The sequence below is a fragment of the Calypte anna genome, chromosome 13 (genome assembly GCF_003957555.1).
Source record: "Calypte anna isolate BGI_N300 chromosome 13, bCalAnn1_v1.p, whole genome shotgun sequence".
Lineage (NCBI taxonomy): Eukaryota > Metazoa > Chordata > Aves > Apodiformes > Trochilidae > Calypte > Calypte anna.
In genome coordinates this window covers 4,597,692-4,615,020 of record NC_044259.1, presented here as the reverse complement: position 1 = coordinate 4,615,020, position 17,329 = coordinate 4,597,692, and the positions used below count along the sequence as shown (strand labels likewise).

At 38.3% G+C, this 17,329-nt stretch overlaps 2 protein-coding genes across 2 annotated transcripts; one reads left to right on the top strand and one right to left on the bottom strand.

The window, feature by feature from the left end:
- Positions 1–818: 818 nt before the first annotated feature.
- Positions 819–13,066, bottom strand: HMMR (hyaluronan mediated motility receptor). Its single transcript, XM_030459187.1, has 18 exons — positions 12,974–13,066; positions 11,799–11,897; positions 11,178–11,254; positions 10,291–10,371; positions 9,457–9,645; positions 9,068–9,154; positions 8,487–8,587; positions 7,245–7,319; positions 6,393–6,571; positions 5,485–5,633; positions 4,963–5,177; positions 4,240–4,356; positions 3,250–3,408; positions 2,855–3,007; positions 2,659–2,758; positions 2,235–2,411; positions 1,551–1,713; positions 819–838 (listed from the first exon to the last, which is right to left on the bottom strand). The coding sequence occupies exons 1-18, from the start codon at positions 13,017–13,019 to the stop codon at positions 819–821; spliced, it is 2,187 nt and encodes a 728-aa protein (XP_030315047.1). The 5' UTR covers positions 13,020–13,066.
- Positions 13,067–13,178: 112 nt separating this feature from the next.
- On the top strand, positions 13,179–17,227 carry NUDCD2 (NudC domain containing 2). Its single transcript, XM_030459112.1, has 4 exons — positions 13,179–13,430; positions 14,140–14,188; positions 15,337–15,488; positions 16,365–17,227. The coding sequence occupies exons 1-4, from the start codon at positions 13,197–13,199 to the stop codon at positions 16,446–16,448; spliced, it is 519 nt and encodes a 172-aa protein (XP_030314972.1). The 5' UTR covers positions 13,179–13,196; the 3' UTR covers positions 16,449–17,227.
- The last annotated feature ends 102 nt before the right edge of the window (positions 17,228–17,329 follow it).

Sequence of the window (17,329 nt, the reverse complement as noted above, 5' to 3'; positions counted from 1 at the left end):
TCATGCACAGTGGGTATCCTCCCACCCAGCTAAAATAAGTTATTTCCCTTCACATAGCATCAATCAATTACAACAGCTGCCTACAGAAATACCAAGACAATTTAGTTCAGTGAGCACAGCAGTCACAGACTAGACATTTCTCTTAAGATACCAAGTTTGGCCACAGTATGCAAGCATCTAGGTAAATGCAATTAATTGGAATTTGAACTGAAAATCCTCTTCTGAAGATCAAGAGCTGCATTTTCTAGCCCCAGGATTTAAATTAGCATGCCATAAATACACATTTCATTAATAATAAAGCTAAATGCACAGTCCCATTTTCTCATTGGTCTATATTGCATAGGTCACAGAGGAATAAGGGTCTTTGCAGAACTCTTGTCATTGGTATTATAACAACCATAAAAAGCAAAAGTAAATTTAGCATAAAATTGTAAATGAGATAGATGCAAAAAAATATATTCTTTAAATAAAATTTTATTTTCATCCTTATTGTCTGGTTCCTTTTCACCTTTTCTGAGCTGACACTGCTCTGTGGAAACAAACCAAGCTGCTCAGCTTAGGAAAAAGTTAAACAGTGAACATTTGAGTTCAACAATGCAACGATGTTACCATTACTCAAACATACTCAAGTGGCTTCTCACTTTAGAGCATGACTATTTTTTCTACAAATACATAATTTGACCATTTATCTAGTACCTCTACTAATCTGTGTTATATACAGCATCCAAGTTCACCTTGAGCAAACAGTGCATTGAAGTCTACTCCAGTAAATAAATTTCTTGGTGATGTATGGTATTTTTCCTGATACCAAGAAGAGATTAAATTTTGTTTTTGTTACCTGCAATGGAAAAATGTTACTAAATTTGGGCTTTTCACTATTGGTTCTACCACATTAAATAATTGTCTGCAGGGGTAGGAAGGTACTAGACTACCATAAAAGGCAAGTCAGAATTTCAGACCCTAAAACATACTGTAAAATGAAAGGCTGGTTGAGATCCATACCCTCCCTCCACTCTCTTCAATGCTTCCCTTTGTGTACCCCTGTGCTCTTGCCATCTTGACCTCCATTCCACATTCACCTGCAGGCTTTTTGCATCTTAGCTTTATTGCTACAGCAGTTTAAGGTCCTGCCAGGTAGCAGCTAAAGAAGCAGGGCTCAAGCCTCTGCCTGAGCCACTGCTACCCCTGCCACCAAGAGACTGCCCATCACCTGGGTTAGCTGTAATGTGAAAACTGTATAACAGAAGCAAATTTGGAGATTATAAGACAACAAAACAAATTTTACATCTTGCAAGCACATGCAAACCAGCTGGTTGGTTCTCTGGAACCCACTCCTTCCCCAAACTGTTGTCTGACCTGACATTAAATTGAAATGTGCAACAAGTGAACAGTACACTGTATGTACCCCATCCATACATCTTTCCAACATCTGTTGTTAAGCACATGAGATGCTATTCTCTTTCCTTCTCCAAATGCACAGATTGCAAGACAGTCATACCTGCTCTGGATAAGAGGTAGAAGGACACAGTTACATCACTATCTAAACTTACCTTCTTTAAAAGGAGTTTTTGGAGGAATATTTTCCTTGCTATCATGCTGGAAAGCTTTGGAAGGATCAAAACGCCTAATGCCCTGGATTGCATTCAGTTGCTCCTGGAGATCTCTGTTGCTTTGCTTTTCTTTTGCTAACAGTGCACGCAGTTTTGAGACATCCTAAAGCAAGCATAATGCTTGGAAATTAGATTAAGAACAGGAGAAAAGCCTGCTTCATCATTTACTGAGGCAGCCCTTCTGACTAATGCTGAACACAAACATACATAAATATTGGTGGCATTAAAAAAAACCCAAACCAGACATACAGAGAAACTGCACCACTGTACGGTTGCAGTATAACACCACTACACAGGATGGTAGCCAAAATTTTTCATGTGCTGCTTTCAGATATACCAAGGTATAACAAGTCTAGAACCTTGAAAACTGGATAAAAAAAGCAACCAAGCTAAGAGTAGAGGTGCCTACTTGCACTGGTGGTCCCTCTGTATATCATACATTCAGTCAAACCTGAAACAGATTCTCTTACTATTTCTGGAGGTGGGTGGTTTCTGCTAATTAGCTCTTGTAGGGAATTTAAGAACCAAAGAAAGCAAGTCACTTGCAGGATTAGTCTATAAATATTTGGAGCAAAGCTAAGTGAATTTGTAACTTTGAGATTTCTACTTTTTCATTTCACAAACCTGCTTCAGATGGGTATTCTCTTCCTTCAACTTCATAACATGCTTGATTTTTTGCTTCTGATTCTGATGGCCAAGTAGTTTAGCATATGCATTACTTAGTTTATTCAGTTCTTCTTGGGCTGCACCATGCTCATTTAAGAGTGCATTCTTTTCTGCTTCAAATGCATCTAGTTGTTGCTGAAATACATACTGAAACTTTTAGAAACCTTGAAATTATATACAGGTTTTTACTGAACTACAATCCCCAAAAGAAAGTCTGGTTTGGGAAGGGGAATAGCTGGCTTAAGGGATAACAGCTTAGGAAACCATTGCAGGACAACCAACTTAAACTGGCAAATACCATGTTCAGCACTCAAGAGCAGAACATGAGTAAACTGCACAAGTCTTATGTCAACAGATAGTAATCAACATCTACTTGACACACCTGAAAAGGCTTGGTTTTGTTATGCAAGTCTTCATATAGATTACGCCAGGTCTTTATCTCTTCTTTCAAGTCAGAGGTCACATCTTCATTTATGGTTTTCCTAAGAAGTGGAGTAATATGTTCATTGTTAGCTCTCAATGCCTTTACACTAAAACTTTGTGCTACAAATATGCAGGCTGAATTTGAGAAAAGTCACCTTGATCTTTCCATTTCTAGCTTTCTTTTCAGATCTTCAGTTTGCTCTTCCATTTTTTCCTGAAGTTTAGTCATTTCTGCAAGGCAAGACTCTTTCGTTCTCTCAGTTTCTGCTTCTTTTAATGCAAGCTTTGTCTGGACTTCTAAAAGCATCCTGAAGAAAATACCATCCATGAGCCCTTACATTATTTTTTTTCTTTTTTTTTTTTTACACTTCTCTAAACCAGAAGTAACCACAATTGGAAAGCTGTTAGTAGAAGAACCAAAATAAAGGCTTGTGCAAACAAAGAAACTTAAAGCTTACATATTCATTCTATTTGGTAGAGCACCACATTAAGTTCTAGTTAAGAAGGCAGCTCTGGTTGGTGTTTTTTGGCTTAAGCAGAAGTCTAGTACCTTGCACATTCTTCTTTTGCTTTATTTTTAGTGTATTCTGCTTCCTGAAGCAGCTGTAGATTTTCTTGGCTTGTTTTTTTTAGGTTGGCAACTTCTTCTTGCAGAGTGGTGTTCTCTAATTTAAGATTGCATATTTCTTCAGCTGTTGCCTTCTTGTAGCTGGTATTAAATGCAAATAAGGAAAAATTTGTTACATGTGATAAAGTTCACATTGATATATTCAGGGTTTATAAGACCAATATAACATTGACAAGTAGAAGAATTTGTTATCTTGAGATATGGCTGTGTTCCATTACAGCAATCATGAGTTAATGAAGTCAAATCCCATTTGCATAAAACCATAAGCAGGAGGACTACAACAAATTGGTTGGACTATATGATCCCTAGAGGTCCCTTCCAACTCTGATTCTGTGAAATTCTGCTATACAGATACTTTTACACTTTAAACAAAAGAGACCTCTATATCTAAAGCCTATTTTAAATAAAAAAAATAAATCTATCTGTAGCTTGCATTAACAAATATCCCACTAGATCCTTCAAGGGTGCCTTCCACACTTAGCAGTAACAGAATAACAGTATCAGTTTTTAAATATTTTAACAAATGAATATTTTGAGATATGCAAGAACTGCAGGAAAATTCTCAGTTTGGTGCCAATTTTGAGCCTAAACAAGAAGTCTTCTTGCAACAGATTATAGTGCAAAGACAACATCATTACTAGCTAAAACTTAGAGACTGAAGAGCACTTTAGTATTCTAATTGGTTACACTCTGGAAGAAGAAACATTCAGTTTCCTGAACTAGATACTGAGTATGTCCTTAGGCTTGACTAGTACTTGAAAGGAATAAACCTATTTCTTACTGCTACTAAATACTCCATAATCCTCACCTCACTGTGCCAATACTCATACACAGTGTTAAGTACCAAGGCACAGGAACACCCACCACATTTCATCATAATCCCTATCCTAGAATTTAATGAAACTTAAATACCTTTCGAACTCTGCAACAGTCTTGCCAAGTTTGCCCAATGTATTGCTATGCTCCTCTTGGATTTGCAAAACAGCATTGCTGTGTGTTTCCTTCATTTGCTCCAACTCCACATTCTTCCTGAAATAAAAATAGAGCATTCTACTCTGGAGATAAGATGTCTGAAAACATTAGCAAGTGCTTTTATCAGTTACAGAAGGCTTGCAGTGGAAGCAACAAATTAATTGTGACAAACAACAAACTTCTCTGCCATAACTTCTCAAATATGGAAGCACAGTCTTTATATCATATTTAACTAGGTATTTCTCCCTCCCCTTATTTTCTAAGATAACTGTAGAATAGGTTGGATACCTAATAGTAAACTTACAGTCCATTAAAGGAAGAAAACTTGTTTGAAAATCTTCCCTAGTCATTGCTCTCTCCATGACAAACATCCAACACAACACGTGTCTTACCCTTCTCAGCAACATCATAGTACTGCAAGTACCAGCGTCTCAAGCAAGTCTTAGCACTCTGATTAAACAACTTTAAATTAAGACAATATAAAAATTATTCAAGTCACTCTGCTGGATGAGTTATCTAACCACTATCAACAATCAACAGCCACCCAGAAACAAATTTAGATCTGTTCAAGTCAAAACCTGAATTAGGCTCAGAAGAAGCCTCTTATACAACTGATTTAACATTTTTCCTTTCAGAGCTTTAGCATCAAAGTTTTTCACAAACCCTTTCAACTTCACTTCCATCTGTGAAAGTTCAAAAGCTTGAGATTTGATTTCTTGTTCCAAATGCTTAACCAACTTTTCAGCTTTCTTCTCTTTAGCATGTAATTTATTCAGCTCGTTCATTGTGACATTCAGTTCTTCTTCAAGAAGATATCTTTCACGTGTTACCTCATCTTGAAACTCTAGTAACTTCTGGTGCATGGATGAAGACAGCTCCTGCATGCCAGAGAATCACAGACTTAAATAGTACTTTTCTAGAAATAAAAGACTACTTTTAAGTGTTCAAACTTAAAAGCACAAACATAAGATCATTATCTACAGGAAGAACCAGAACACCCATCACACCAGCAATGATTCTTAGAGCTCTTTGATCATGCAGTATGTTAGCCAGTATCCACTTGAAGACTCCCCAGATGAGACCATTATTATCACAGCCATGACATACATAGCCAAAATCAAAATCTTTAGTGCCAGTCATTTGGATCAGAGTCTATTTTTATACTATTTTATAGTCTGTATTTACCTTCTCTTGCTGCAGCTGACAGATCACATCATGATGTTTTTGAAGTAGTGTTTGGTGTTCCTGTTCTCCTAAGCCCAATTTTTTTTTCAGGTCTTCTATTTCAGCCATCATACTCAGGAATTTTCCTCTGCTCTCAGACAACTCTTTCTCTGCATGGAGGAATTATCAACACAAATTCCCTTCTCTATCTTCAGAGAACTACAATATCTGTTTTTCATAGTATTTCCATTCTAGCTTTGCAGTTAGGCAAGGTAAAACAAACAACCCCCTCCCCCCCATTTTTAAGCTATCTGGAAATTCCTCAAAACTGGCTGAAAGTACACCAGCTGAAAAAAACTTTGGATGAAGGAATTAGCCTTCATTAGGGCAGCAGTATCACTGGTTGAAGAAAAGGAACTATGATTTCAAAACTTTCTACATAATAGTACCACATACAAGCCAAATGATACACAGAAAAATGACTTAGTTTCAGGCTGCAGGACTGCTGGCTTTGTTAGACAAAGTGGAAATGAGGTGAATAAGGATTCCTACACACATTCTCAGCATCTCAATGAACTTGTGCACAGGCTGCTAACAGCAGATTGAGACAATATCATACTGCTTCTCAGTGCAGATTAAGGAATGTTACTTGTGTTCAGCTTTCAGATTAAAACCATGCCTACCAAGTAAACAATTTTTATTTCTATACTATCTACTTAATAACCCTGCACAGAAATGCAAATTTAGGCCAAACAGATGCCAGATGCAAGGTATTTTCCATACTGTTAGAAATATGTCTAGCTTTTTCAGCTGGAGCTCAGACATGGCTTAACTTGGAACAAACTCAACTAAGTTGACATTTTAGAACAAACCTATCAGAGATACTTTAAGACATGCCAGTGATGCCACATTTGGGAATTAACAATTACCTTTTTCTTGTTCAAGCAATTGACACCTTTCATCAAGTTCTTTTATCAGTTTAGATGATTCTTCCTCTTTTATTCTGAGGGTATCCATCAGGATCTTGATATTTTGGTCTTTCTTTATCACTGTCTCCTCCATCTGGGCAATATCTAGTTTGTATTTCTCAACTGCATCTGCCACACTGCTGTAGGAGAAAATTCAAGTTTTTTTAAAAAGATTACACTTCAGCACAAAGAATGTTTAAGACTGGGTTTCCATCAGGAAAACTGCCTTTGCCTACTTCCTAAGACAAGTTTTTACACATTAAGACAGTTCAATTAAAAATACAAGTGGTGTATTTCAGCACTGATGTTTTGTTGCACAAGAAACTTAGAGAATCACAAGAAAAAATAAAGGTTTGATTAAACCAGAATTAGTCATTATAATTGCTTTACAGATAGTTACTACAAATTTTTACAAATTTGAGTTTTGATAAAAAAGCATACATATTAACAAATGAAATTTTTGATACTTTCACCATTTTCTGAGCTAGGGATACAGAACTGTGAAGACTAGTTAGTTGCAATCAGTTACAAAGCACTGGATTAGTAATTCTATAATAAGACTGCTGCTCATATGTAATTAATTCATCAAAACTCAAATGCAAATCAGAGTATTGCAAAGTCCATGGGAAGCCAAGAGGGTTGTTTTTTTTCTTGGCCTACTGCACACTATTTTACAAACGAGGGCTACAAGACATCTCTCAGTACCTCAGAGGAAATGGATTTAGCTTTATTTATGTATGAATCACTCAGGTTAAAAACCACAATTTCAGGACCCTGATACAAAACACTTCCATACTATTGCTTAGTTGTTACCTGAGCTCTGTGATATATTCCAGAAGTTTTTCAATGTCAGACTTATCTTCAACTTTCTCTCTCTCACTAGCAGACCTAAAACCAGGAATTTTTAATTACAGCCATATTTAAACAATTCAGAGCTACTTACACAAGGTACTGGTTTACTGATAAGAAAGTATAAATAAAACAGCATTACTTAGTAATCAAACATATTTCTCATAGTCTAGCTTCTCTGACAAACTGGTGTTAGCTCCAAGAGGTGATACTACCCTTTTTTGATACTTGTTCTACATAGTCTTCTCAATTGGCAGTGAAAATCTGAGCCATATTCTGCCACAAGAAAGTATGCTAGACCAGGTGCATTAGGTAGACAAAGCACCATTCCCTCTGCCAATTGTGGTACCTGCATTATTAGCTTTGTGTATTTTACCTTCAAGTAAAAAATTTTACTCATAGTTGAGCTCTTGAATGCCAAGTAAAAGCATACTTCTAAGAAGGATGCTACAGTGCTGAACAAACAAAATTGATGTAAAATATACCTTAAATTAACTCACCATCCTCAGAAATAGCCTATCCATTTAGTGCACTGCTCCTGTGCAGCATGTTACATCTTTTGGGCAGAAGAGAGTGCTCATTTGGAACTCCCTACATTTTGCTACCTCAGCCAAGACACTTCCCAGCTGCTGTTCTTCAGGGAATGTGTCTAGTGTGAAACATCCTCAAAGGCACCACAACTGCTGTTTGATACATGGCTGGAGAACACAGGTACAGGTACTTACCAAGTCTGTGTGAAGTGCCTGGCACTTCAACTAGGACCTCAGCTCCTGATGCAACACTATCATTCTCACTCCTAACTTAATCACCTAAAGGAGCAGACACCAAAGCATCCAATCTATATGAATATCTACATGATGCACAACAATTGTTTTTGTCTTCCATCTTCACCCCACAACCAAGGAAATTTCACCAATACCACAGTGGAAAACAAAGGGTTTAAATTTATGGTTTGCCTTTTGGAAGAAAGTTAGACACACTAGAGGAACAATATTTTGTATTTTCATTTTACAAGAATACAGCAGTTCCTAAAGCTTTGTTCCATCAGATGTATTCCAAGTCACAATATGAATAATTTTCATTCCTTTTTGCCATGGAGACAGCCTGTGTTTTCCTTAAACTACATGCATAAGTTAGACATAAGCATGTAAGTACAGCTGCATGATAAAAATGTCATCTAAGTCAATTCCTTTCCTTATTACTTACAGTTTTTCTTCTAACTGTGCCACTTTTCCTTTTGACTGCTCTAGATTCCTTTGCACTTCCTGCAGCTTCATTTCCATGTTTTCCTGTTTTGCAAGAGCAGTCTTAAAAAAAAAGATAAGCATTATCACCAAAATGAGATTTAGTTAAAAAAATTTATCATTTAAGAGACAATTTAATAACAATTTAATGATTGCACTTGCTAATATGCTAAATGTGATTCAAAGTATTCCTCCATGAAGATATTAGCTATCTGTTGAAACAGCAACCACCCAAGAAATATAAGCATGCATAAGAGCTTCAAACTGTACTTAGGACCACTGGCTTTCAGAGAAATTAATAGTCTGACCAAGACTGGCATTGCAAGAGGTATTTCTAGGCTTCATCACTTGAACTCAGATTTAGTCATTAATAGAACAACCAAGAACATTTGTTGTTTCATCTTTCTCTATTTTCAGTATACAGAAAGAAGAGGAAACTATTAAGTTAAAGACAGCAACAATCTGCAGTTCCATTGTAAACCTTTCATTGTCTGTTTCTAAACAGCTCATAATTACTATCACATGCAGTGCAAATGGTCATACCTTTTCCTTAGCATCCCTCTTGTTTCTCAGCTTCATTAACTCCATGCATAGGCTGCTCATTTTCTTCTGTACACCATCTTCAGACAGCTTATTAGAGATTAATACAAAACAACTAAGCATGACTCCTTTATAACAATTACTCCTCAGTCTTTTAGCAGGGTCACCCACCCACATCACAGGTCTCTACCCATCCTTGAGAGGGATGTTAGCAGGTCTCGTTCAGTTTTCAGACAAAGCACACAAGATGCCAAATCAGGTGTGTTCTATCCTGTGCCAGTGAAGGGGCACAGAGGATGTGAAAACAGATTCTGATCAGAAACTCAAGTGTTCTCTCACCCAGGGAGCTTAATAAAAGCAAAGGAAAAGCAAGGATGCGTTTGTCTGAATACCTTTGACTTCAGCAGTTCATTGGTTCTTGTTAGTTCCAGAAGCTGTTTCTTTAGGCATGCAACATTTGCCAAAAGAGATGTTTTCTCCTGAACTGCAGCACTCAGCTTTGCTTCAGTCTTAACAAAATCCTCATCCAAAGCCTGAAGTTTTTTATCCTGCTCTCCACGTTCTCTCACTAATACACGAATCTAAGAACAGAGGTATTTTCTTTCTTATTATTCTTCTTAAATAAGATCATTAGTTTATGTCTGGTTTTCTTGGAGAAGCTAAGTGTCCAAACTGTAATAATTTTCATTCAGAATACATATCTTCAATTCTGTCACTCAGAAAAGGAGATAAAAGAATTACTACAACTCTTACTACACACCAGTTTTGCAGTTCTGACATATGCTGTTGAGCCAATACATGATAAAGTTACAATAGAACAGAAACTGTCCTGATGGCTGTGGAACAGAAAGAAAATGTACTAATAAGGAAAAGCTAGTTGCCTTCTTAAATTTTAAAAGGCTTCATAACTTATATTTTAAAACATTAGCCCAAAACCTTTAAAACTACTAAAACTTAAATTATGCAAAATTTCATCAAAAAGTTAAATTGAACAAAGGAAGCAAAATGGTTGCTTAGCTGTCTACAAACATCAGGATTTAATGTAATTCCATTAGCAAACCCCATGTTTTCTACATCCCATAACATTTGATAAGCTCAGCTCTACACAGACCACTTTGCAAACTACTTGTTCACTATGTATACATGAGGCTAGTTTTATCAGCTATTTTTTATTATGTTAAGGGGGAAATTTATTACAGGATTGCATTCACATGACATATTCATACCTCCTTCTCCAGTGCCTTCTGTTTCTTTTTCTCTTTCATGAGGATAACATCTTTTTTAGGCTTCAGGGTCCAAGTAGCTGGCTTTTGAAAACAGACGGCTCAGAAATATTTAAATTGATCTCTAGCTGCATACTAACTTAAGACAGTAAAATATAGAAGTGGACACCTCTGTATACACAACACAGGTAAGATACACACAAAAAATAAATACCAAACATCTCTTTCCCTACACCAGCTAAACAACTCTCAGGTTACAATGGGTTTCACCCTGTGTTTTCTCATCGACATTACTCTGAGTGGATAGCTCATAACCATTGTGACAAGAAGGATATTAAGAAAGTATGAGACATTAGTACTCCCTGAATTCCATAATCCATAAAAAACAATTTCATCTCTTAACCAAAGGTTTGTTTGAAGAATTCCATCCTACATCTTCAGTCTAGCAAACTAAATTAGTAACTCAGGATTATAATTTGTCAACTTGTTAACCTGAACAGCTTCAAATCCATATCCCCAACACAACACTGTGAACCTGCATATACAGTATAATTCTCTCCTTGTTTCTCTTACCAGTAGATTACTGCTCTGCCCTCCACCTTCCTAAAAAGAAGCAGCCATAATCACAGTGAGCAAGAAACATCTAACACTGTAATGCCAAAGACAACAAGCCAGCTCCATAGTCCTAAGTCACCACCATTTGATTCCTAAAGATGCTGCAATTTCGTTTTTCCATTTTAGTTTGTAAGGAACACTGGCATAGTAATGTGTTTTGCAGTTGACTTAAGAAGCTTAATAGTAATTGTATAAAGGAGCTACATGATTTAACAAGTTACAGTAAGCTTTAGCTGGAATTTAGAAGTGCAGCAGACACCACAGAAGAGCCTTACTGTTGATCCAAGAGATGCAAGTCTCCTCCCAGTTACAGGAGTAGGTGCACTCTTCTCACTGTTCAGATTTGTCTCACCTGCAGAAGGAAATATAAATGAACAGTGAAGGCAGAGGGTGTGTGCATGTGAGAGAAGTTTAATCAAACTAGATAAGGTTAATTGACTTTTTATAGCAAAGACAAATCTAATGTCAGCTGTTTTCTTGCTGCAATCAGGCAGTCATCTGACCACTTAACAGATCTTACAGAAACTTTGAGAATTTTTTTGAGAACTCTGCCACACTTCCTCGCTCCAGCCAGATCCATGATGTTTTCAACTGAGGCATGCTTGAGATCTGAAAACTCCATGGAAATATCACTAAAAACAAGGTTAACATTAGTTAAATAATTTATTTGCTCTACGGAGGTCCCTCTAATTAGCAAAAGTCACATATAAAGCAATTTTTGGAAGATTTGGGTGCATGTGCTCTTACAGCTGGTATCCCATTGGGCTGTAAGGTAAGCCCCTGCAACAGAGAGCAGTTTCTAAGCAAAAACAGGAGAGTCACAGGATGTAAGCACTAACAGTTGTAGCCTTCAAAGATACTACACCATTGTGCTCTTTGCAACTGTTAGGACTTACTCTTTTGTTTCCTAACCCGCTGGCATGTTTCAGAGGACAGAGAACTTTTCAGTGCATCAGAAGCTTTAACATCAGAAGATGCTGGCAGGGGAGTACACACTGGAAACAAAAATTTCAGAACAGCAAAGAACTGTTAATGTAAATGACAGTGATTCCACTTCAATGAGCTGGTAACTAATGCAGGTTAAAACAACTTGAAAACAAAACCCAAATAACCAAAAACCAGAGTCTCAGCTCCTCTCCTCCGACCGAGGTTTATAAAAAATGTATACAGCACAAGTATCAAGGGAAAAGGTTGAATTATTAAACTGCCAATAAAATAAAACCTGTGATTTAAATATATACTATCACAAGACATCTTACTAGTGATAGCAGTACAATGACTTCCATAAAGAAAGAACCCAAATGGTTAGAAGATCTTAATGCTAATTGGTGAACGAGCCAGTCAGTCTAAACTGTTAAAAGACAAAAAGCAGATTCAAGTTTTTTTCAGCATCTTTCTCCAGTTTAGAAGTTATTATGTAGATGCTAGTGAATGACAAACTTTTTCTGCAAAGAACGTAACCTCTTATTTTAATATTGCCTAAAAAAACCAAAAAACAGCAATTTAAGGGAAACAGCAGACAGAAACACGATAGCTACAAATTTTCATACAATTATCACTACATTCACGTGGTCTCAAGCCCAATAAGAACTTATGTTTGCTTCAATTGTATGCAAATGAGAGCAACTGCATTTAATAGGAGAACAGGTGAAGGCAGCAGAGGCCCTCCCTCATCTACAGCTACAGGCTGAGTGCGAGAAACTCCTACGTAAGAGATTCTCTCAGCAGCACTCCGCTTGTGACCAGCTCTGTGCTTGCTCTTGGAGGTTTTGTATCTCCATACCAGAAGGCTAGAAAACTAGAGTTTGCCACCATTTTATGTGATACAAATACATACATGCTCACTGCTTTTTCCCTACAACCAGGGATTACTTTCCTCCGAGGCAGGCCCGTACCCGTAGTTATCGGCGACTCCTCACAGGGGGAGCCCGGGCAGAAGGACCGGGGCTCACTGAGGTAACGGCCCCTCAGCTCCCCTCCCCCCTGGCACCACGACAAAAGGCTCGGTATCCCTTCCCTCCCCTCCCCTCCCGTGGACAGGAGACCGAGGGGGGGGGGGGGGGGCACGTACCTGGGCCTTCGTTGAAGCGCCGTAGGGGAGCCCTGGAGAAGGCCATGGCTACAGACAGAACACACCGCGCTCCCGCGGCTGCGGCATTCAAAGGGATGACGCGCCCGGGCAGCCAATCACTGCTCTCGTTCCAGGCCGACTCAGCCAATCAGAGTACTGCCACGGAGCAGGCGCGCCGCCGCACTGGCGGCACCACGGAGGGCCGGCTGTGTCCGCGCTGCGCATGCGCGGGGCGGGCAGCAGAGGGTGGGGGGGGGCGGTGTCCCCCATGTCGGCTCCGTTCGAGGAGCGGAGCGGGGTGGTGCCCTGCGGGACGCCCTGGGGCCGCTGGTACCAGACCCTGGAGGAGGTGTTCATCGAGGTGCAGGTTCCGCCGGGCACCCGGGCGAAGGATGTCCGCTGTAACCTGCAGAGTCGGCAGATCGCGCTCTCCGTGGCGGGCCGGGAGGTGCTTCAGGTACCGGCGGGCCTGGGGGCGGCGGGGGGGCTGGGATCGAATTACCTCTATGCCGCCTGGAGCGTCCCTCCTCCCTTCCTTTAAATATCTAGATTTAGATAAACTAAAGCGGAAATCTCTTAGGAACAGTTCTGCGGACCCTCATGGTCTTCTCTAAAGCCGAAGAGAAAGCTGCGGGCAGCGCGCTCCCGCGGATTTGCTTCCTGCCGTAGGGATTTTGCCGTGTTCCAGAGCACAGCTTCCATCCCTGCTGAACGCCAACAAAAAACCCCAAACAAACAGGCAAACCCAAACCCGTCTAAAAGTAGATTTCGTTTCACATTGGTAGCGAATGATTCCTGGTAGCATAACGTCTGTGCAGTGCACCAGAGCTGTGCCCGACCATTGGCAGGAGCAGGGGCATTGTCACGGCAAGGCTTGAAGGTGGCATTACCCGGGGAAACACGAGCCCTTCCAGTCAGCTGGGATGCTCAAACCGTGACAAACAGTTTCACTCTACCGAATGCTTCAGTCAAAGCAAATATTTAAAGAAATGGTGTAACAAAATATAATTCTTTGACTGTGTGCAGGTCTATACATATAGGGCCAGATCACCCTATTACTTATCAGTAGAAGACAAGGTGAGATGGATGTAAAAATTCATAATTTAGTATTTACTGGATAGGGAACAAGTTTTCCTGTTTTGTAATATTGTACGTGTCTTTTGCAGGGTAAACTTTTTGACTCCACAGTAACTGATGAAGGAACATGGACCTTAGGTAATAACTTACATCTGGAATAACATTATGAGGGCAACAGAAGGTCTCAAAATATGCTGCAGAAGAGTTTACCTTTTTTTAATGGGAAATATTGCCTTCTTCACTGCACACAGCTTTGTGGAAAAGGCAATCATTATTACCAGACTAGGGAACTGAGGTAGTTCAAAAGACCAAGAGATTAAGATTAATTGAAAAATACCTCATCTTGGAAGGTAACAGTCAATGGATTACATACAAATGGTTCCATAGAGGGAGAAGTTTTTGCAAACCCTCAATAAAGCTAGACAATTACAGTACAGTAATGTGATCTGTGCCTCTCCATAATTGTTACTTTTCTTGGTTTTCTCTTTCTCTTATATTTTTGGGATGAGTGAAAAAGCTTACAGTCCAAGAGAATAAAAAGCTCTCTAAAAATCACACTATGGTGCCTACAGATAATGAGCAAAAAAAAGCTTCTCTGATCATTATGTCATAAATATTGTAAAGTGTTCAGAATATTTTTGGGTTTTGCAGCCATGTTTGTGAACGGTGCCTCTCAGTGTTTTCCTAGGATGGATTTTGTTTTCTATTATTTATTCTAAATTTTGATTACTGCTACAGAACATGAAAACTAGAAGTTTTAACAACATGAAGTGATGCCCACTTTTGTCCAAGCATGTGAATATTCAAAATACTTTATAATGGTGTACTTACTCAACTGAGCAGAACTAAACATCCTACATGTTAACTTTGAAATGTACCTCAAATATATTGTCTATAGGTATACTGTCTGTGTGTGAATCCTTGATTATTCCTCCATTTGTTGATAAAACTTAGTCCTGCCCTTTATCAGAAATTACTCTCTATATAGCCTACCCCCAACTCCTCCTTTATTACTTTAGCCCAGTTGTATATATTAAGAGATTAAATATTTTCTCTATTGTGAACCTCTCTAAAAGGTCAGTTTATGTTTGCAAGAGAAGTACTTGTGAGCCAAGTTCTAGTTCCTTAAAGCTGTGTTGGCATTTTAGAGGCCAGAAAGGGGAGAGGTGGCTGCATAGCCACTTGTTTCTTTTTAGATTTATTAATCAACAACCCTGTTGCCATCAGCATTAGGTACTTAAATTACTGAATACAATGATTATTTTATGTGTCTTTTCATTCAACAGAAGACAGGAAGCTGATAAGAATTGTTCTAATGAAGACAAATCGAGATGCTGGAAATTGCTGGACATCTCTGTTAGAAAATGAATATGCTGCTGATCCTTGGGTACAGGACCAGATGCAAAGAAAACTTACACTGGAGCGATTCCAAAGAGAGGCAAGTTAAAGGAATGTTACTACAACTTATATTTGTGTTTGCACACAGCTATTATGGTCATGAAAGCTGAGCAAAGTTGTTCTGCTGTCCAGTGCCATGGAACCAGATACTGTAGTTTAAGATGTATAGAATGCTCATGAGGCTTTATCAGCACACTTTCAAGAGGTTATTCTGTCTGTAGGTTTTGTGAAAAGTTACGTTTGGGGGAGTTTGTTGAACGACACTTTTCATCTAAGTTATCCTACATGCAGTCTCTCATCTAGAATTCTCAGAGACCCATATTTAGAATATACTTCTAATATAATGCTCTACTGAATATGTTTGCGTATAAGATCAGATGTTGTAGAATAGTTCATTGGAAAATATTTTCCTTACCCTTTTAGTAAAATTGCTCAAATTTTACTACAAGCTGTAGAATTGCAACTTACTGCAACTACAGTAAAATTGCAGTTTAACACCTTCATCTGCAAACTACTTACTGCAGGAAAGAACATCACTTTTATGAAATGTGTTATCCAGCATGGCAGGTACTTACATTTTTGGAGTAACTTAAAGGGAAAACAGAAAGTTGTCTTTAACTTTCCTTAATATTTCTTTACTGGAAGATCCAACTGCTTGCCAAATTGAGAACAGCATTACAAATTCACTTCCACAGCAGGCAACCAAACTCTTGACAGTCCAAGGTTTATGTGTTAATGAGTTTTCCAAGAATTTCAGTGCCATGACAAGTTGATTGTTATACATACTTGTTAGAATGGTAGAACATTAGCAGAAACAGTTTGGGGTTTTTTATTTATTTATTTGTTGGTTTTGTGGTTTGGGTTTTTTTAAACATTTTTAAGATTAATCTATGTACTCAACTTTTATCTCCATCAGAACCCTGGATTTGACTTCAGTGGGGCAGAAATTTCTGGAAATTACAGCAAAGGAGGACCAGACTTTTCTAGTCTTGAAAAGTAAACTTTTTTATCTGTGTTCTTGGAGAGGAATTTACACATTGTACTTTAAGACTGAAATAATATAACTGGTGAAGACTTCAGTGATCTCTTCAGCAGCTTGTAGTCAAGTAATTACTTTGGTGAAAATATGGAAGATTCCTTCCAGTAGAATGAAGACTCAAGTGTTAACCAGCTGATTTATAAGCTGTCTTAACTTCGTAATATTAAGAGACAAAAGTATAGAGAAAGGTGAATACAGGAAAGTAACAACTTAAGCAGAATGTTGGGTTTGGGTTCCTTGGGGTTTTTTTGATACACCACAGTAAACTACTCAGTTATGAATATACCTGTTGCCTTTATGCAAGAATACCTTATTCACTATTGAAGAATAGATTGTATAAACAAGATATTGAATATCTTCTTCTAACTTGCAACAGGAAAGTATTGGGATGGCTACAGTTACACTTTTCCTAAGATACTTAGATCAGTCTTCTCCACACTTTCACATCTCACAGGATTTAGAGTAATTAAAAATAATTTCAGTCAAGCATCTCAAGTTTTTCCTGTTGATTCTCTAGCATTTCCCATGCATCATCAATCTCTTAAAAAACAAACTTAAAAATCTTCATGATTCCTTACCTCCTGCCTTTAAGTTTTCCAGGTACTGTTCAGACACAAAACACTTTATAGGCTTCCTTTGTAAGATGTTTCATAACGAACAGGAAAAAAGTTACCCAGCAAAGCACATTTCAATGTTTAATTGGAAGAGACATATCTTTATATTGAGAGATGACAATACCATTACAATTGCACATTGTATCTTCTCCATCCTCCCCTGTAGGCTGACCACACCCTTGTTCAAATTGCTTGTATGCTTTTGAGGCAGCAAAATGGACAGCTAGC

Coding starts and splice junctions, on each gene's coding strand:
- HMMR (XM_030459187.1), bottom strand. CDS start 13,019: ATGGCCTTCTCCAGGGCTCCCCTACGGCGCTTCAACGAAGGCCCAG. Junction 9,646..10,290: donor AGAAGGCACTGGAGAAGGAG/GTATGAATATGT, acceptor CTCTGTTCTTAG/ATTCGTGTATTAGTGAGAGA. Junction 3,409..4,239: donor ACTGTTGCAGAGTTCGAAAG/GTATTTAAGTTT, acceptor ATTTAATACCAG/CTACAAGAAGGCAACAGCTG.
- NUDCD2 (XM_030459112.1), top strand. CDS start 13,197: ATGCGCGGGGCGGGCAGCAGAGGGTGGGGGGGGGCGGTGTCCCCCATG. Junction 13,431..14,139: donor CGGGCCGGGAGGTGCTTCAG/GTACCGGCGGGC, acceptor TGTCTTTTGCAG/GGTAAACTTTTTGACTCCAC. Junction 14,189..15,336: donor TGAAGGAACATGGACCTTAG/GTAATAACTTAC, acceptor TTCATTCAACAG/AAGACAGGAAGCTGATAAGA.